Source organism: Ascaphus truei, chromosome 11, assembly GCF_040206685.1.
Source record: "Ascaphus truei isolate aAscTru1 chromosome 11, aAscTru1.hap1, whole genome shotgun sequence".
In the NCBI taxonomy this organism is placed as follows: domain Eukaryota; kingdom Metazoa; phylum Chordata; class Amphibia; order Anura; family Ascaphidae; genus Ascaphus; species Ascaphus truei.
Genome location: NC_134493.1, coordinates 61,662,891 through 61,682,919, shown reverse-complemented (window position 1 = coordinate 61,682,919; position 20,029 = coordinate 61,662,891). Strand labels below are relative to the sequence as shown.

The following is a 20,029-nucleotide window of genomic DNA, read 5'->3' as shown; positions in this document are numbered from 1 at the left end:
CCACCGCCTGTCCTGCAGGAACTCCTAACCCTAACCTCCCACACTCCTAACCCTAACCTCCCACACTCCTAACCTTCACCTCCACCACCTGTTATGCAGGAACTCCTAACCCTAACCTCCCACACTCCTAACCCTAACCTCCACCACCTGTCCTGCAGGAACTTCTAACCCTAACCTCCCACACTCCTAACCCTAACCTCCACCACCTGTTATGCAGGAACTCCTAACCCTAACCTCCCACACTCCTAACCATAACCTCCACCACCTGTCCTGCAGGAACTCCTAACCCTAAACTCCTACACTCCTAACCCTAACCTCCACCACCTGTCCTGCAGGAACTCCTAACCCTAATCTCCCACACTCCTAACCCTAACCTCCACCACCTGTCCTGCAGGAACTCCTAACCCTAACCTCCCACACCCCTAGCCCTAACCTCCACCACCTGTCCTTTAGGAACTCCTAACCCTAACCTCCCACACTCCTAACCCTAACCTCCACCACCTGTCCTGCAGGAACTCCTAACTCTAACCTCCACCACCTGTCCTGCAAGGACTTCTAACCCTAACCTCCCACACTCCTAACCCTAACCTCCCACACTCCTAACCCTAACCTCCACCACCTGTCCTGCAGGAACTCCTAACCCTAACCTCCCACACTCCTAACCCTAAGCTCCACCACCTGTCCTGCAGGAACTTCTAACCCTAACCTCCCACACTCCTAACCCTAACCTATACCACCTGTCCTGCAGGAACTCCTAACCCTAACCTCCACCACCTGTCCTGCAGGAACTCCTAACCCTAACCTCCACCACCTGTCCTGCAGGAACTCCTAACCCTAACCTCCACCACCTGTCCTGCAGGAACTCCTAACCCTAACCTCCCACACACCTAACCCTAACCTCCACCACCTGTCCTTCAGGAACTCCTAACCCTAACCTCCCACACTCCTAACCCTAACCTCCACCACCTGTCCTGCAGGAACTCCTAACCCTAATCTCCCACACACCTAACCCTAACCTCCACCACCTGTCCTTCAGGAACTCCTAACCCTAACCTCCCACACTCCTAACCCTAACCTCCACCACCTGTCCTGCAGGAACTCCTAACCCTAACCTCCCACTCTCCTATCCCTAACCTCCACCACCTGTCCTGCAGGAACTCCTAACCCTAACCTCCACCACCTGTTATGCAGGAACTCCTAACCCTAACCTCCCACACTCCTAACCATAACCTCCACCACCTGTCCTGCAGGAACTCCTAACCCTAAACTCCTACACTCCTAACCTCCACCACCTGTCCTGCAGGAACTCCTAACCCTAATCTCCCACACTCCTAACCCTAACCTCCACCACCTGTCCTGCAGGAACTCCTAACCCTAAACTCCTACACTCCTAACCCTAACCTCCACCACCTGTCCTGCAGGAACTCCTAACCCTAACCTCCCACACTCCTAACCCTAACCTCCCACACTCCTAACCTCCCACACTCCTAACCCTAATCTTCACCACCTGTTATGCAGGAACTCCTTACCCTAACATCCCACACTCCTAACTCTAACCTACCACACTCCTAACTCTAACCTCCCACACTCCTAACCCTAACCTCCACCACCTGTCCTGCAGGAACTCCTAACTCTAACCTCCATCACCTGTCCTGCAAGGACTTCTAACCCTAACCTCCCACACTCCTAACCCTAACCTCCCACATTCCTAACTCTAACCTCCCACACTCCTAACCCTAACCTCCACCACCTGTCCTGCAGGAACTCCTAACCCTAACCTCCCACACTCCTGACCCTAGCCTCCCTCATTTGCTGGGGATCCACCCGTGGCGGCCGTCCACAATGGGGAAAGTCCAGCACTTCCTCCTCCGCGGGGGATCCACCCGTGGTGGCCGTCCACAACAGGGAAAGTCCAGCACTCTGTCCTTCGCAGGGGATCCACCCGTGGCAGCCGTCCACAACGGGGAAAGTCCAGCACTCCGTCCTTCTCAGGGGATCCACTCGCGGTGGACGTTCACCGTGCAATTTTGAGGGAAGGAAGAAGTCCTTTGCAGAAAGGTTACCAGATGTCACCAAGGCGTGGCAATCCTTCTGTAGTCTGTGGTGTCCCCCCTACGCGTTTCGTTCTCTGTATAAGATGCACAAGGTGGGTGCTAATCTCTGTATAAGATGTACAAGGTGGGTGCTGATCTCTGTATAAGATGCACAGGGTGCGTGCTGATCTCTGTATAAGGTGCTAAGAGGAATAATAAATTCAGACATCCGTATGTAGTTTATAATTTTATTAGGTTATGGGGTCGCTGGTTACAGAGTGGTGAGAGGTTATGGGGTCGCTGGTTACAGATTGGGGGAGAGGGTTATGGGGTCGCTGGATACAGAGTGGGGGAGAGGGTTATGGGGTCGCTGGTTACAGAGTGGGGGAGAGGGCTATGGGGTCGCTGGTTACAGACTGGGGGAGAGGTTATGGGGTCACTGCTTACAGACTTGGGCAGAGGGTTATGGGGTCACTGGTTACAGACTGGGGGAGAGGGTTATGGGGTCACTGGTTACAGAGTGGGGGAGAGGGTTATGGGGTCGCTGGTTACAGAGTGGGGGAGAGGTTATGGGGTCACTGGTTACAGACTTGGGGAGAGGGGTATGGGGTCACTGGTTACAGACTGGGGGAGAGGGTTATGGGGTCGCTGGTTACACACTGGGGGAGAGGTTATGGGGTCACTGGTTACAGACTTGGGGAGAGGGTTATGGGGTCACTGGTTACAGACTGGGGGAGAGGGTTATGGGGTCGCTGGTTACAGAGTGGGGGAGAGGGTTATGGGGTCGCTGGTTACAGAGTGGGGGAGAGGGTTATGGGGTCGCTGGTTACAGATCGGGGGAGATGGTTATGGGGTTGCTGGTTACAGAGTGGGGGAGAGGGTTATGGAGTAGCTGGTTACAGAGTGGGGGAGAGGGTTATGGGGTCGCTGGTTACAGAGTGGGGGAGAGGGTTATGGGGTCGCTGGTTACAGAGTGGGGGAGAGGGTTATGGGGTCGCTGGTTACAGATTGGGGGAGAGGTTATGGGGTCGCTGGTTACAGACTGGGGGAGAGGTTATATGGTCGCTGGTTACAGATTGGGGGAGAGGGTTATGGGGTCGCTGGATACAGAGTGGGGGAGAGGGTTATGGGGTCGCTGGTTACAGAGTGGGGGAGAGGGTTATGGGGTCGCTGGTTACAGAGTGGGGGAGAGGTTATGGGGTCGCTGGTTACAAAGTGGGGGAGAGGGTTATGGGGTCGCTGGTTACAGAGTGGGGGAGAGGGCTATGGGATTGCTGGTTACAGACTGGGGAGAGGTTATGGGGTCACTGGTTACAGACTTGGGGAGAGGGTTATGGGGTCACTGGTTACAGACTGGGGGAGAGGGTTATGAGGTCGCTGGTTACAGAGTGGGGGAGAGGGTTATGGGGTCGCTGGTTACAGAGTGGGGGAGAGGGTTATGGGGTCGCTGGTTACAGATCGGGGGAGAGGGTTATGGGGTCGCTGGTTACAGAGTGGGGGAGAGGGTTATGGGGTCGCTCGTTACAGACTGGGGGAGAGGTTATGGGGTCGCTGTATACAGAGTGGGGGAGAGGGTTATGGGGTCACTGGTTACAGAGTGAGGGAGAGGTTATGGGGTCGCTGGTTACAGACTGGGGGAGAGGGTTATGGGGTCGCTGGTTACAGAGTGGGGGTGAGGGTTATGGGGTCGCTGGTTACAGAGTGGGGGAGAGGGTTATGGGGTCGCTGGTTACAGAGTGGGGGGGAGGGTTATGGGGTCGCTGGTTACAGACTGGGGGAGGTTATGGGGTCGCTGGTTACAGAGTGGGGGAGAGGGTTATGGGGTCGCTGGTTACAGAGTGGGGGTGAGTGTTATGGGGTCGCTGGTTACAGAGTGGGGGAGAGGTTATGGGGTCGCTGGTTACAGACTGGGGAAGAGAGTTATGGGGTCGCTGGTTACAGAGTGGGAGAGAGGGTTATGGGGTCGCTGGTTACAGACTGGGGGAGAGGGTTATGAAGTCGCTGGTTACAGAGTGGGGGAGAGGTTATGGGGTGGCTGGTTGCAGACTTTGGGACATGATATGGGGTTAGCGTGTATAGAGAATGCTCAGTATGGTGCAGATCTCAGAGAGAAGGGTAAGACTCAGGATACCACAGGCTCTGGAGTAATCAGACCCTACAATAGAGAATCATGAGATCAGACAGTGCCCGAGATAACAGAGACAATCAGAGGCAGAGCTTTGCCGGAGATCACACAGACAGTCAGAGGCAGAGCTGTGTCTGAGATCACAGAGAGAGTCAGAGGCAGAGCTGTGCCTGAGATCACAGAGAGAGTCAGAGGCAGAGCTTTGCCGGAGATCACACAGAGAGTCAGAGGCAGAGCTGTGCCTGAGATCACACAGAGAGTCAGAGGCAGAGCTGTGCCTGAGATCACACAGAGAGTCAGAGGCAGAGCTTTGCCGGAGATCACACAGAGAGTCAGAGGCAGAGCTTTGCCGGAGATCACACAGAGAGTCAGAGGCAGAGCTGTGCCGGAGATCACACAGACAGTCAGAGGCAGAGCTGTGCCTGAGATCACACAGAGAGTCAGAGGCAGAGCTTTGCCGGAGATCACACAGAGAGTCAGAGGCAGAGCTGTGCCGGAGATCACACAGACAGTCAGAGGCAGAGCTGTGCCTGAGATCACACAGAGAGTCAGAGGCAGAGCTTTGCCGGAGATCACACAGAGAGTCAGAGGCAGAGCTGTGCCCGAGATCACACAGAGAGTCAGAGGCAGAGCTTTGCCGGAGATCACACAGAGAGTCAGAGGCAGAGCTGTGCCTGAGATCACACAGACAGTAAGAGGCAGAGCTGTGTCCGAGATCACACAGACAGTAAGAGGCAGAGCTGTGTCCGAGATCACACAGACAGTAAGAGGCAGAGCTGTGCCCGAGATTACACAGACAGTAAGAGGCAGAGCTGTGCCCGAGATCACACAGACAGTCAGAGGCAGAGCTGTGCCCGAGATCACACAGACAGTCAGAGGCAGAGCTGTGCCCGAGATCACACAGACAGTCAGAGGCAGAGCTGTGCACGACATCACTGTCATGGGAGAGGGGGTTTGGCCCGGTATTAAAGGGGTTACGCCCCATTTGGCCACCCCCTGCTCTCACCTGGGAGGCTAGGGAAATGAGCCCCTGATTAGAGTAATGTCCACCCCTGTGACAGGTATGACTTTGCCTCTCAAGTGAGGTGCAAAGGGTCATTGGGTGGAGGTAATTGATGTCCAATGCCTGACACCCTCTGTGGACGTATAGGGCTGGAATCCCATATAAACCAGTGTAAACCCTATACCCATGGTATTTCGTGCTTTTTCGTGATGTCTTCATATGAACCTGTATTGCTGAATGAATTGCCAATCCTGTACCTGATTGCTTCATTGTCCAACCCCTAAGTAAGTGTCCATTTCTTGTCTGTTATTTGTATCATCTTGTGTGTTCTCCTTCTTTAAGGAATAAACTATATTTATTATACCTAAGTCGTGTTCAATTCAACCCAGATTTTTGGTGTATATTATACCCTGTAACAAGTTACCGTGACAATCACACAGACAGTAAGTGGCAGAGCTGTGCCCGAGATCACACAGACAGTCAGAGGCAGAGCTGTGCTGGAGATCACACAGAGTCAGAGGCAGAGCCCCGAGGGGTAGATGTATATATACAGTATATTTGATTACCTGGAATGCAGAGAGAGGAAGCAGAGAATGGCCATAAGAATTCCGTAGACTGTAAGGAGGCGAGCACTTCGGTGTCCTTAAACCCTGACACACAGAGAGAGAGAGAGTGTGAGAGGGAGAGTGTGTGTGAGAGAGGGAGAGCGTGCGTAAGAGAGGGAGAGTGTGTGTGTGAGAGAGGGAGAGTGTGTGTGTGAGAGAGGGAGAGTGTGTGTGTGAGAGAGGGAGAGTGTGTGTGTGAGAGAGGGAGAGTGTGTGTGTGAGAAAGGGAGAGTGTGTGTGTGAGAGAGGGAGAGTGTGTGTGTGGGAGAGGGAGAGTGTGTGTGAGAGAGGGAGAGTGTGTGTGAGAGAGGGAGAGTGTGTGAGGGAGAGGGAGAGTGTGAGAGAGGGAGAGTGTGTGTGTGAGAGAGGGAGAGTGTGTGGGAGAGAGGGGGAGCGTGTGTGAGAAAGGGAGAGTGTGTGTGAGAGAGGCAGAGTGTGTGAGAGAGGGAGAGTGTGTGTGTGAGAGAGGGAGAGTGTGTGTGAGAGAGGGAGAGTGTGTGTGAGAGGGAGAGTGTGTGTGAGAGAGGGAGAGTGTGTGAGAGAGGGAGAGTGTGTGTGAGAGAGGGAGAGTGTGTGTGAGAGGGAGAGTGTGTGAGAGAGGGAGAGGGTGTGTGAGAGAGGGAGAGTATGTGTGAGAGAGTGAGAATGTGTGAGAGGGAGAGTGTGTGAGAGAGGGAGAGTGTGTGTGTGAGAGAGGGAGAGTATGTGTGAGAGAGGGAGAGTGTGTGTGAGAGGGAGTGTGTGTGAGAGAGGGAGAGTGTGTGTGAGAAAGGGAGTGTGTGTGTGAGAGAGAGGGAGAGTGTGTGTGAGAGAGGGAGAGTGTGTTTGTGAGAGAGGGAGAGTGTGTGTGTGAGAGAGGGAGTGTGTGTGTGAGAGAGAGGGAGAGTGTGTGTGTGAGAGAGGGAGAGTGTGTTTGTGAGAGAGGGAGAGTGTTTGTGTGAGAGAGGGAGAGTGTGTATGTGAGACAGGGAGAGTGTGTGTGAGAGAGGGAGAGTGTGTGTGTGAGAGGGAGAGTTTGAGAGTGTGTGAGACAGGGGTAGAGTGTGTGAGAGAGGGAGAGTGTGTGTTAGAGAGGGAGAGTGAGTGTGAGAGTGTGTGTGAGAGAGGGAGAGTTTATGAGAGAGAGAGAGTGTGTGTGTGTGAGAGAGGGATAAGGTGTGTGAGAGGGAGAGTGTGTGAGAGAGGGAGAGTGTGTGTGTGAGAGAGGGTGAGAGTATGTGTGAGAGAGGGAGAGTGTGTGTGTGTGAGAGGGGGAGAGAGGGGGTGAGTGTGTGCGAGAGAGGGGGAGAGTGTGTGCGAGAGGGGGAGAGTGTGTGAGAGAGGGAGAGTGTGTGAGAGAGGGAGAGTGTGTGAGAGAGGGAGAGTGTGTGTGAGAGAGGGGGAGAGTGTGTGAGAGAGGGAGAGTGTGTGTGAGAGAGGGAGAGTGTGTGTGAGAGAGGGAGAGTGTGTGTGTGTGTGAGGGAGAGTGTGTGTGTGAGAGAGAGAGTGTGTGTGAGAGAGGGAGATTGTGTGTGAGAGAGGGAGAGTGTGCGAGAGAGGGGGAGAGTGTGTGTGAGAGAGGGAGAGTGTGTGTGAGAGAAGGAGAGTGTGTGTGAGAGAGGGAGAGATTGTGTGAGAGAGGGAGAGTGTGTGTGAGAGAGAGAGAGTGTGTGTGTGTGTGTGAGAGAGAGTGTGCATGTGTGAGAGGGAGAGTGTGTGTGAGAGGGAGAGTGTGTGTGAGAGAGGGAGAGTGTGTGTGTGAGAGAGGGTGAGTGTATGTGTGAGAGAGGGAGAGTATGTGTGTGAGAGGGGGAGAGTGTGTGCGAGAGAGGGGGAGAGTGTGTGCGAGAGAGGGGGAGTGTGTGCGAGAGAGGGGGAGAGTGTGTGAGACAGGGAGAGTGTGTGTGAGAGAGGGGGAGAGTGTGTGTGAAAGAGGGAGAGTGTGTGTGAGAGAGGGAGAGTGTGTGTGTGAGGGAAAGTGTGTGTGTGAGAGTGTGTGTGAGAGAGGGGGAGAGTGTGTGAGAGAGGGAGAGTGTGTGAGAGAGGGAGAGTGTGTGAGAGAGGGAGAGTGTGTGTGAGAGAGGGAGAGTGTGTGTGTGAGGGAGAGTGTGTGTGAGGGAGAGTGTGTGTGAGAGAGGGAGAGTGTGTGTGAGAGTGTGTGTGAGAGTGGGGGAGAGTGTGTGAGAGAGGGAGAGTGTTTGAGAGAGGGAGAGTGTGTGTGAGAGAGGGAGAGAGTGTGTGTGAAAGAGGGAGAGTGTGTGTGAGAGAGGGAGAGTGTGTGTGTGAGAGGGAGAGTGTGTGTGTGAGAGGGAGAGTGTGTGTGAGAGAGGGAGCGTGTGTGTGAGAGAGGGGGAGAGTGTGTGAGAGAGGGAGAGTGTGTGTTAGAGAGGGAGAGTGAGTGTGAGAGTGTGTGTGAGAGAGGGAGAGTGTGTGTGAGAGAGGGAGAGTGCGTGTGTGAGAGAGAGAGTGTGTGTGTGTGTGAGAGGGTGTGTGAGAGAGGGAGAGTGTGTGTGTGAGAGAGGGAGAGTGTGTATGTGAGACAGGGAGAGTGTGTGTGAGAAAGGGAGAGTGTGTGTTTCAGAGGGAGAGTGTGAGAGTGTGTGAGAGAGGGGGAGAGTGTGTGAGAGGGGGAGAGTGTGTGTTTCAGAGGGAGAGTGTGAGAGTGTGTGAGAGAGGGGGAGACTGTGTAAGAGAGGGAGAGTGTGTGTTAGAGAGGGAGAGTGAGTGTGAGAGTGTGTGTGAGAGAGGGAGAGTGTGTGTGAGAGTGTGTGTGAGAGAGGGAGAGTGTGTGTGAGAGAGGGAGAGTGCGTGTGTGAGAGAGAGAGTGTGTGTGTGTGAGAGGGTGCTCCAGCTCCCAAGGTTTATTTTGTATAAAAATGTAAAATCAGGTTTTCAGTGTGGCCGGGATATAGCTAGTGAGAATAGCGAGTAGGAATTCTTATTCTATCCCTGACACCAAAGGAGGACTTAGACATTTTTAGCAAGACACAGTATCCAAGTATATTTTATTAAACGGGTATGTTTAATATGTATAATGCTTGGTGCACACTATATGATCTGGGGATTTCTAAGTCCGTGGTTCCGAGAGACTAGCTGGCTACCAACTTGGTGCCACTAAGTCTGCTCCGTTCCCGGACTTGAAAGCCACAGAGATGCCAAGGTTTTAGAGCGGGCGGGGTACCGGAGTTATCCTTGAGTACCCATGTCCCGGCATGAATAAGGGCTATCTGGCGACCATTTGTCCAGCCCCGGACTCTGAGGAGCCTGGCACAACGGGGGGTTCAATATGCTAAGAGGCAGAGGTGCCAGATTGGCGCATGCCCCTTTGCAGAATTGAAAACCATGCTCGCCAGGCTTCAGGGTACCGGCAAAACGCTGATAGGTTGGTGGCAAAATTCCCACGCCATTCTGTGAATGGAACTGAAATCCTATAAGAAACCTAGCAGCCAATCAGCTCGAGAGATTCTTAGCGCCAAGATAGCAGCAGCAAATTTGAACCGACCGAAAGGTGCTCTGGGAGAAATAGGAGCGAGCTGGCTTCAGAAATTACAAGGCAAGACATTTTCTAAGTCCCACTTTTTGTGGGCCAAATTCTGAGAATAGAACATATCGGTTGCGGCTGAAACTACACGCCGAAAAGAGAATCAGGACATTTGGTACTCGCTCCCGGTCAAGGAATTTCAGCACCTCCAGAATGGAAAGAGCGGTGGCGGCAGGAACTGCATGCCAAAGGCAGTTCCAGAAATTTCCGGGCTTAGTCCCGGTCATCTAAAGGACTTGTAAAGACTTTGTTTTTGTAAGGAATCTCTCCAATCCAGAAAAGATTCTGCTGGGGCAATATATTCTCAAATGAGGTAGGTTATCAGCTAATGCGTATGTCCCGTAATCATCAGATAATGACAAAACTCAATATCATATTCATAAATTCATTCGTAATTTTTCTTCTACTGTGGCTCTTATTACGGCCCACACTAAGAAGGGAGCGGGCACTTCCTTCTGGCCTCCCTAGGCCTTTCAGGACTTCGACTCACTCAAAAAAGCTTTTGATTCCACCCCCATTCTACGCCATCCTGACTCCAAACTTCCCTTCACTCTTGAAGTAGATGCTTCTGATGTTGGGGCTGGTGCCATTCTCTCTCAGAGACAAACTCCTCAAGATAAGTTACACCCTTGTGGCTTCTTCTCAAAAAATTTTGCTCCAGCAGAGCAGAACTATGACATTGGCAACTGAGAGCTCCTAGCCATTAAGCTTGCACTTCAAGAGTGGAGACATCTTCTGGAGGGTACCGAGAACCCCATCTCAATTCTCACGGATCACTAAAACCTGCTTTACATTGAGGGCACTTGCCGCCTCGGATCCCGTCAGGCTCGCTGTTCTCTCTTCTTCTCTAGATATAATTATCTAATTTCTTACATTCCCGGATCAAAGAACGTGAAAGCTGATGCATTATCACGTCAATTTGTCATGGAGGACAAGATTGAGGACATTTCGGAGACTATTCTTCCTTCTAAATACATTATTTCTGCTAATTCATTCGACGTCCTGGACAAGATTCTGGCTACTCAAAAACATATTCCTAGTGGTCTAGAGGTGCCAGAGGGTTGTTTGTACGCTGCACCACAATTTCGAAGGAAGGTTTTAGAGTGGGGTCATTCTTCTAGGTCTGCTGGTCATCCTGGTATCAGAAGAACTTCGGATCTCATCAAACGTACCTTTTGGTGGCCTAATATACTCAAAGACATTGAGGAGTTCATCAAATCATGCTCCATTTGAGCCGAAATAAAACCACTCGCAGCAAACTTCTGGGTCTTTTACATCCTTTGCCCATACCGGACCGCCCCTGGAGTCATCTATCGATGGACTTCATTGTGGAACTTCCTATTTCAAGGGGAATGAACACTATTCTTGTCATTGTCGACAGATTTGCAAAGCAGGCACATTTCCTACCTCTCAAAGGTCTTCCCAATTCCGCCACCCTGGCAGTGTCACGGATGCTCACTGCAACCTGGACTGAACTGCGGGGCCGAGGTGGGGAATATATATAACCACTGCCTTAAGCCACAAGGGTGGGTCCAGATTGCAGGGTCGTGAACGTAGCTGGGTCAGGATAGGAGAGTGGAGAGGGTAGCGGGTACTTGCCTATGGTCCGGGATTGGAGATCGTAGAATGATTGAGATCCGTAAGCCGAAGTCGAGGATTGGAGATTGTTGAGTGGTAGATGTCCCTTAGCCGAGATCGTGGAGAAGAGAGCATAGAAGTCCGTTAGCCAAGTCAAGGTTCAGGTGAACAAGAAGAGACAGGTCAGGTATAAGCAGGGTCACGGCAGATATTCGGAATGACGTAGACAGGTATTCAGGCAGCAAGAGAGCACGGTGCATAGAAGGTCTATGCTCAGCAATGACCAGAGGGTGACTGAAGCCTAAATACCAAAGAAAACCAATCAGGGAGAACAGGGAGGAGTGGCTCAGATATAGGTAGACTTCTGATAGGCTGAGGCAGGGTGAAACTCAGGTGTAGCCACCCTGAGATTAGTCCAGACATTCCCATAGGCATCTGTCCCTTTAAGAGACGTGCATACACGCCGCATACGTGCACGCAACGGGGTCACGATGCACTGAGGTGCGCATGCGAATGGGACCCGCTGCGTGCCCGCAGGAGGTGGGGGCAATGTGCCGCCGGGAGGAGGACCGACGGAGGAGCAGAGAATGCGGACCGCCACAGTAAGGAGGCGCGACTTAGTGGAAGCACGCAGGGACCGGGCGCGTGGTCCTGACAGGCAGATATCTTCGTTAAGGAAATCTTTCGGATTCCCAGAGTACCGCTGTCTATAGTGTCCGATCGCGGATCTCAATTTATTTCTAAATGTTGCCGTGCTTTTGCTCAAAGGATGGATATTGGACTTCTTTTTTTCTTCAGGGTATCATCCCCAAACCAATGTACAAACCGAGAGGATGAACCAGTCTCTTGAACAATATCTTAGATGTTTCATCACGGACGCTCAGGATGACTGGGGAGAGCTCCTACCATGGGCAGAATTCACCCACAATTCTTTAAGAAACGAGTACACCCAAGAGTCGCCGTTCTTTATCAATTACGGGTTCCACCCGGCACATCTTCCCATCTCTTCTGTTTCTTCCGGAGTCCCAGCAGCTGACTTAAGAGTGAATTCCTTACAGGATTCCTGGAAAAGTATCCAGAGGACTCTCCAGGAGGCCATTCTCATACAAAAGTCACAGGCTGACCGTCATCGCCGTAAGGCGCCCAACTTCAAACCAGGAGACAGGGTGTGGCTCTCTTCTAAAAACATCAGGTTGAAGACACCAACTCTCAAATTGGCCCCAAGATTCCTGGGTCCATTTACCATCCTGGAACAAGTTAATCCAGTGGCATACCGCCTACAGCTTCCTCCTTCTATGAAAATTCCTGCTGTGTTTCATATCTCTCTTTTGAAACCGGTCTTTCAGAGTTCTCAATTCCCTGAGGCTTCTCCTAAACCTTCTCCAGTACTCAGACTAGGACAAGAATAGTACAAGGTTCGTTCTATAATCGACTCAAGAAGATCCAGAGGATCAATCCAGTATTTAGTAAACTGGAGCGGGTTTGGACCAGAAAAAAGTTCCGGGATACCCCATCACCAGGTACATGCTCTTAGATTGTTAAGGCGGTTCCACGCCAGGTATCCGCACAAGCCTTTTTGGAGTCGTACTGAGGCTGCACCTCAAGGGGGGTACTGTAAGGAATCGGGGGACAGGTCCCTTGTGGCGTGTCCCCACCTTACCTTCTGCTCCACACACCTCTGCAGTGCTTACAGAGCGCGCGCGTGCACATGGAGGTCTTCTAACATTGCTATGGAGCTTGGTCCCGCCTCCAACTTGCGTCACTCGCGCGGCGTGCTCACACGATGTTCGTGCACCGCTCCCCAGCTGCGAGGCAACAATTATATCGATGTCCACCTGACTCCTGTGCCCAGTCCCGGTCCCCGCGGGGGCCGCGCCTCCACTCCGTCTCTCAATCTCATTGCTTCAGTCCTCCTATTTAGTTCCTGCTTTCTCAGTCACTCATTGCTGAGCATAGATCATTGTACCTTGCCTTCTCACGTTCCTCGCTTTGCCTTGCCTGTCTTGCTTTCCAGTTGACCCCTCATGTACCGACCCGGCTAGACTATTGGACCCTCCCTGGATTACGACCCCGATTTGCCTCTGACCACTCACACTTCTCAATCCCTGACCACGGTTAACGGACACACTACTAATCTACCGGCTCCAATCCCTGATCACGGCACAACGGACACTGACTACTCTACTGGCTCCTCCCCACGACCTCGGAAAGTATCAGGACTAACCCGCGCTTTCCAATCCAGACCCGGCTACGCTGACAATCCACTTTCCTGGCACGTCTACGCTACTGTGGGTGGCGCAGTTTATACTTTCCCACCTCAGTACCGGGGTCTCGCCTTGTTCGTGGTGAGCGCAGGCGTTACAGTTTTCTGTGCTGTTGCAACTAAGAAAGATTAGTTTTGTAGCCCAGAACCCCAGTAAGTGTGTTTCCCTCTGTATAATTGTAATCCACGGTGTGTACGTCTGTTTCAATGGAATAAATGACCATTTGTGTTACTTCTTGGTTTTGCTCTGTGATATGATCCCAGTATAACGGTGTAATTACCTGCTCCCCGGGACAGAGATGCACTTCCCGTACGAGTTTGGCAGGTCTGCAGACATTTCTGAATAGCAAACTTGCCAAATCCCTCGGGCAGTGCTCAAAAAGCTCGATGAGTTACTTATCAAACCTAGTAGAATAGGCCCTGGGAGAGAGTGTGTGTGTGTGTGTGTGTGAGAGTGTCTGTGTGTGTGTGTTTGTGTGTGTGAGAGACCGTGTGAGAGGGAGAGAGTGTTAACGGGAGAGAGTGTGAGAGGGAGAGTGTGAGAGGGAGAGAGTGTGAGAGGGAGAGAGTGTGAGAGACTGTGTGAGAGGGAGAGTGTGAGGGAGAGAGTGAGAGAGAGAGTGTGGGTGTGTGTGTGAGAGACCGTGTGAGAGACCGTGTGAGAGGGAGAGAGTGTGAGAGGGAGAGAGTGTGAGAGAGTGTGTGAGGGAGAGAGTGTGATGGAGAGAGTGTGAGAGGGAGAGTGTGAGATGGAGAGTGTGAGAGTGTGTGTGTGTGTGTGTGTGAGAGACCGTGTGAGAGGGAGAGAGTGTGAGAGGGAGAGTGTGAGGGAGAGAGTGAGAGGGAGAGAGTGTGAGAGGGAAAGAGTGTGAGCGGGAGAGTGTGAGAGGGAGAGAGAGTGAGAGTGTGTGTGAGAGACCGTGTGAGAGGGAGAGAGTGTGGGAGAGAGAGTTTGAGAGGGAGAGAGTGTGAGAGGGAGAGAGTGCGAGATGGAGAGAGTGCGAGATGGAGAGAGTGCGAGATGGAGAGAGTGTGTGCGTGAGAGAGACCATGTGAGAGGGAGAGAGTGTGAGAGTGTGTGTGTAAGATAGCATGTGAGAGGGAGCATGTGAAAGTGTGTGTGTGTGTGTGAGAGAGAGCATTTGAGAGGGAGAGAGTGTGAGAGGGAGACAGTGTGAGCGGGAGAGAGTGTGAGAGGGAGAGTTTGAGAGGGAGAGAGTGTGAGCGGGAGAGAGTGTGGGAGGGAGAGTGTGAGAGTGTGTGTGTGTGAGAGAGAGTGTGTGAGAGGGGGAGAGTGTGAGAGGGAGAGAGTGTGAGCAGGAGAGAGTGTGAGAGGGAGAGTGTGAGAGGGAGAGAGTGTGAGCGGGAGAGAGTGTGGGAGGGAGAGTGTGAGAGTGAGAGCATAAGAAGGAGAGAGTGTGAGGGTGAGAGTGTTAGGGAGAGAGTGTGAGAGGTAGAGAGTGTGTGAGATAGAGAGTGAGCGTGAGAAGAGAGGATGTGTGTGAGAGAGAGAGAGTGTGTGAGTGTGTGTGAGTGTGTGAGTGTGTGAGTGTGTGTGTGAGAGAAAGACAAAAGGAGAGCAAGAGAGGTAAAAAGAATTGAGGGGAAGATTACAGGAAAGAGGAAGAGGAACAGACAGAGAAACAGGCAGAGACAAAGTGACAGAGACAGAAAGTGACAGAGACACAAAGTGACAGAGACAGAGTGACACTGTGACAGAGTGACACTGTATGTATGTCTTTATTTATATAGCGCCATTAGTGTATATAGCACTTCACATTAGTGACAGAGAGACAGAGTGACACCGTGACAGAGAGACACTGTGACAGAGACAGTGACACTGTGACAGAGAGACAGAGTGACGCTGTGACAGAGAGACAGTGACACCGTGACAGAGAGACATTGTGACAGAGAGACAGAGTGACACTGTGACCGAGTGACACTGTGACAGAGAGACAGAGTGACACTGTGACAGAGATACACTGTGACAGAAAGACAAAGTGACACTGTGACAGAGAGACAGTGACACTGTGACAGAGAGACAGAGTGACACTGTGACAGAGAGACAGAGTTACACTGTGACATAGAGACAGAGTGACATACAAAGTGAGAGTGACAGAGTGACAAACCGAGAGACAGTGACAGACAGAGGAACAATGTGACAAACACAGGGACAGTGACAAACAAATGGACAGTGACAGACAGAGGGACAGAGTGACAAACAGAGGGACTGTGACGGACAGAGTGACAAACAGAGGGACTGTGATAGACAGAGGGACATTGACAGACAGGGTGCCAGAGTGACACACAGACTGAGTTATATACAGAGTGACAGATACAGGGACAGACATTGCGTGCCGTATATATCCCAAACAGTCAACTATACATAGGGTGACCGTTCGTCCCGTTTTTGCCGGGACAGTCCCGTTTTTTGCTGGGCTATCCCGGTTGCCCGTCCGTCTCGGGAATGTCCTGGTTTTTCTCCCTGGTGCGCGGGGGAGTCGGCGACGGTGCACGGGGGGGGTGCGCGGGGGGAGCGAGTGGCGGCGCCGAGGAGGAGGAGGATGCGGCAGCCGGGTAGTATTTTTTTCATGTTAGAATGACGGGGGGCGGGGCTTAGAGAGTAGAAGCAGGGGATTGGTTGGAGGTCAGAGGATCTCGGGGGCGGGGCTTAGTACCGGGCCGGAAGGAGTGAGCTGCTTCTCAGTGAGACGTGTGTGTGTCCTGTCTGTATCCTGTGTGTGTGTGTGTGCTGTCTGTCTATGTCCTGTCTGTCTCTGTGTGTGTCCTGTCTGTCTGTGTGTGTCATAGGAGGAACTGAGGGGGAGATATGAGGAGCTGGGGGGAAGGTATGAGGAGGAGGAGATATGAGGAGGGGGAGATATGAGAAGCTGAGGGGAAGGTATGAGGAGGGGGAGATATGAGCTGAAGGGTAGGTATGAGGAGCTCAGGGGAAGGTATGAGGAGGGGGAGATATGAGGAGCTGAGGGGAAGGTATGAGGAGGGGGAGATATGAGGAGCTGAGGGGGAGATATGAGGAGGGGGAGATATGAGGAGCTGAGGGGAAGGTATGAGGAGGGGGAGATATGAGGAGGGGGAGATATGAGCTGAGGGGAAGGTATGAGGAGCTGAGGGAGAGATATGAGGAGCGGGAGATATGAGGAGCTGGGGGGAAGGTATGAGGAGGGGGAGATATGAGGAGCTGAGGGGAAGGTATGAGGAGGGGGAGATATGAGGAGCTGAGGGGGAGATATGAGGAGGGGGAGATATGAGGAGCAGAGGGGAAGATATGAGGAGCTGAGGGGAAGGTATGGGGAGGAGAAATATGAGGAGCTGAGGGGAAGGTATGAGGAGGGGGAGGTATGTGGAGGGGGAGATATGAGGAGCTGAGGGGGAGATATGAGGAGGGGGAGATATGAGGAGCAGAGGGGAAGGTATGAGGAGGGGAAGATATGAGGAGCTGAGGGGTAGGTATGAGGAGGAGAAATATGAGGAGCTGAGGGGAAGGTATGAGGAGGGGGAGGTATGAGGAGGGGGAGATATGAGGAGCTGAGGGGGAGATATGAGGAGGGGGAGATATGAGGAGCTGAGGGAAAGGTATGAGGAGGGGGAGATATGAGGAGGGGGAGATATGAGCTGAGGGGAAGGTATGAGGAGCTGAGGGGGAGATATGAAGAGCGGGAGATATGAGGAGCTGGGGGGAAGGTATGAGGAGGGGGAGATATGAGGAGCTGAGGGAAAGGTATGAGGGGGAAATAGGAGGAGCTGAGGGGAAGATACAGTAGAGGCAACGTTTATTCTAACATTTGCCGTAAACTAGCCGGGTTACATTCTGGGTGTGTGCTGGGTATGTTCTGGGTATGTTCTGGGTATGTGCTGGGTATGTGCTGGGTGTGTGCAGGGTATGTGCTGGGTATGTGCTGGGTATGTGCCGGGTGTGTGCTGGGTGTGTGCTGGGTGTGTGCTGGGTGTGTGCTGGGTGTGTGCTGGGTGTGTGCTGGGTATGTGCTGGGTGTGTGCTGGGTGTGTGCTGGGTATGTGCTGGGTATGTGCTGGGTATGTGCTGGGTGTGTGCTGGGTGTGTGCTGGGTGTGTGCTGGGTGTGTGCTGGGTATGTGCTGGGTGTGTGCTGGGTGTGTGCTGGGTGTGTGCTGGGTATGTGCTGGGTGTGTGCTGGGTGTGTGCTGGGTGTGTGCTGGGTGTGTGCTGGGTGTGTGCTGGGTGTGTGCTGGGTGTGTGCTGGGTATGTGCTGGGTGTGTGCTGGGTGTGTGCTGGGTATGTGCTGGGTATGTGCTGGGTATGTGCTGGGTGTGTGCTGGGTGTGTGCTGGGTGTGTGCTGGGTGTGTGCTGGGTATGTGCTGGGTGTGTGCTGGGTGTGTGCTGGGTGTGTGCTGGGTGTGTGCTGGGTGTGTGCTGGGTGTGTGCTGGGTGTGTGCTGGGTGTGTGCTGGGTATGTGCTGGGTATGTGCTGGGTGTGTGCTGGGTATGTGCTGGGTATGTGCTGGGTGTGTGCTGGGTGTGTGCTGGGTGTGTGCTGGGTGTGTGCTGGGTATGTGCTGGGTATGTGCTGGGTGTGTGCTGGGTGTGTGCTGGGTGTGTGCTGGGTGTGTGCTGGGTATGTGCTGGGTGTGTGCTGGGTGTGTGCTGGGTATGTGCTGGGTATGTGCTGGGTATGTGCTGGGCTAGTTTGAGGCACGTTTAAGGCATTTCTGCATTGACTAACGACCCATAGGATTAACACAGCAGGGATCCCTGGCAGTCCAATTCAGTTTGAATGGGACTGCCAGGGACCCCCGCTGTTAATCTGATAGGCCATTAATCAATGCAGAAATGCTGGGGCTAGTTTAAGGAAAGTTTAAGGCATGTATTCAGAATGTACCTGGGTGTTTCCTGGGTTTTTTGGGGAATTGCCACTGGTTTTTGTTCGAATAAGAGTTGCCTCTACTGTATGAGGAGGGGGAGATATGAGGAGCTGAGGGGAAGGTATGAGGAGGGGGAGATCTGAGAAGCTATGGGGAAGATATGAGGAGGGGGAGATCTGAGGAGCTATGGGGAAGATATGAGGAGGGGGAGATCTGAGGAGCTATGGGGAAGATATGAGGAGGGGGAGATATGAGGAGCTGAGGGGAAGGTATGAGGGGGAAATAGGAGGAGCTGAGGGGAAGGTATGAGGAGGGGGAGATATGAGGAGCTGAGGGGAAGGTATGAGGAGGGGGAGATATGAGGAGCTGAGGGAAAGGTATGAGTAGGGGGAGATATGAGGAGCTGAGGGGAAGGTATGAGGAGGGGGAGATATGAGGAGCTGAGGGAAAGGTATGAGGAGGGGGAGATCTGAGGAGCTATTGGGAAGATATGAGGAGGGGGAGATATGAGGAGCTGAGGGGAAGGTATGAGGGGGAAATAGGAGGAGCTGAGGGGAAAGTATGAGGAGGGGGAGATATGAGGAGCTGAGGGGAAGGTATGAGGAGGGGGAGATATGAGGAGCTGATGGAAAGGTATGAGTAGGGGGAGATATGAGGAGCTGAGGGAAAGGTATGAGGAGGGGGAGATATGAGGAGGGGGAGATATGAGCTGAGGGGAAGGTATGAGGAGCTGAGGGGGAGATATGAGGAGCGGGAGATATGAGGAGCTGGGGGGAAGGTATGAGGAGGGGGAGATATGAGGAGCTGAGGGGAAGGTATGAGGAGGGGGAGGTATGAGGAGGGGGAGATATGAGGAGGGGGAGATATGAGCTGAGGGGAAGGTATGAGGAGCTGAGGAGGAGATATGAGGAGCAGGAGATATAAGGAGCTGGGGGGAAGGTATGAGGAGGGTGAGATATGAGGAGCTATGGGGAAGATATGAGGAGGGGGAGATATGAGGAGCTGAGGGGAAGGTATGAGAGGGAAATAGGAGGAGCTGAGGGGAAGGTATGAGGAGGGGGAGATATGAGGAGCTGAGGGGAAGGTATGAGGAGGGGGAGATATGAGGAGCTGAGGGAAAGGTATGAGTAGGGGGAGATATGAGGAGCTGAGGGGAAGGTATGAGGAGGGGGAGATATGAGGAGCTGAGGGAAAGGTATGAGGAGGGGGAGATCTGAGGAGCTATTGGGAAGATATGAGGAGGGGGAGATATGAGGAGCTGAGGGGAAGGTATGAGGGGGAAATAGGAGGAGCTGAGGGGAAGGTATGAGGAGGGGGAGATATGAGGAGCTGAGGGGAAGGTATGAGGAGGGGGAGATATGAGGAGCTGAGGGAAAGGTATGAGTAGGGGGAGATATGAGGAGCTGAGGGAAAGGTATGAGGAGGGGGAGATATGAGGAGGGGGAGATATGAGCTGAGGGGAAGGTATGAGGAGCTGAGGGGGAGATATGAGGAGCGGGAGATATGAGGAGCTGGGGGGAAGGTATGAGGAGGGGGAGATATGAGGAGCTGAGGGGAAGGTATGAGGAGGGGGAGGTATGAGGAGGGGGAGATATGAGGAGGGGGAGATATGAGCTGAGGGGAAGGTATGAGGAGCTGAGGAGGAGATATGAGGAGCAGGAGATATAAGGAGCTGGGGGGAAGGTATGAGGAGGGGGAGAAATGAGGAGCTGAGGGGAAGGTTGAGGAGGGGGAGATATGAGGAGCTAAGGGGAAGGTATGAGGATGGGAGATATGAGGAGCTAAGGGGAAGGTATGGGGAGGGGGAGATATGAGGAGCTGGGGGGAAGGTATGAGGAGGGGGAGATATGAGGAGCTGAGGGGAAGGTATGAGGGGGAAATAGGAGGAGCTGAGGGAAAGGTATGAGGAGGGAGAGATATGAGGAGCTGAGTGGAAGGTATGAGGAGGGAAAGGTATGAGGAGGGGGAGATCTGAGGAGCTGAGGGGTAGGTATGAGGAGGGGGAGATATGAGAAGCTGAGGGGAAGTTATGAGGAGG

The 20,029-nt window shown here is 53.0% G+C and overlaps 1 protein-coding gene across 1 annotated transcript in view; it reads right to left on the bottom strand.

Moving 5' to 3' along the window:
* Positions 1–2,335: 2,335 nt before the first annotated feature.
* LOC142463636 (uncharacterized) overlaps positions 2,336–20,029 on the bottom strand; it is a 134,635-nt gene continuing 116,941 nt past the window's right edge. Inside the window, exons 9-10 of the mRNA XM_075566604.1 lie at positions 5,728–5,811; positions 2,336–4,188 (exon numbers count right to left, since the gene is read on the bottom strand). Coding sequence (XP_075422719.1) covers positions 4,100–4,188; positions 5,728–5,811 — 173 coding nt within the window. The 3' untranslated portion in view covers positions 2,336–4,099. The remainder of the gene's footprint in view (positions 4,189–5,727; positions 5,812–20,029) is intronic.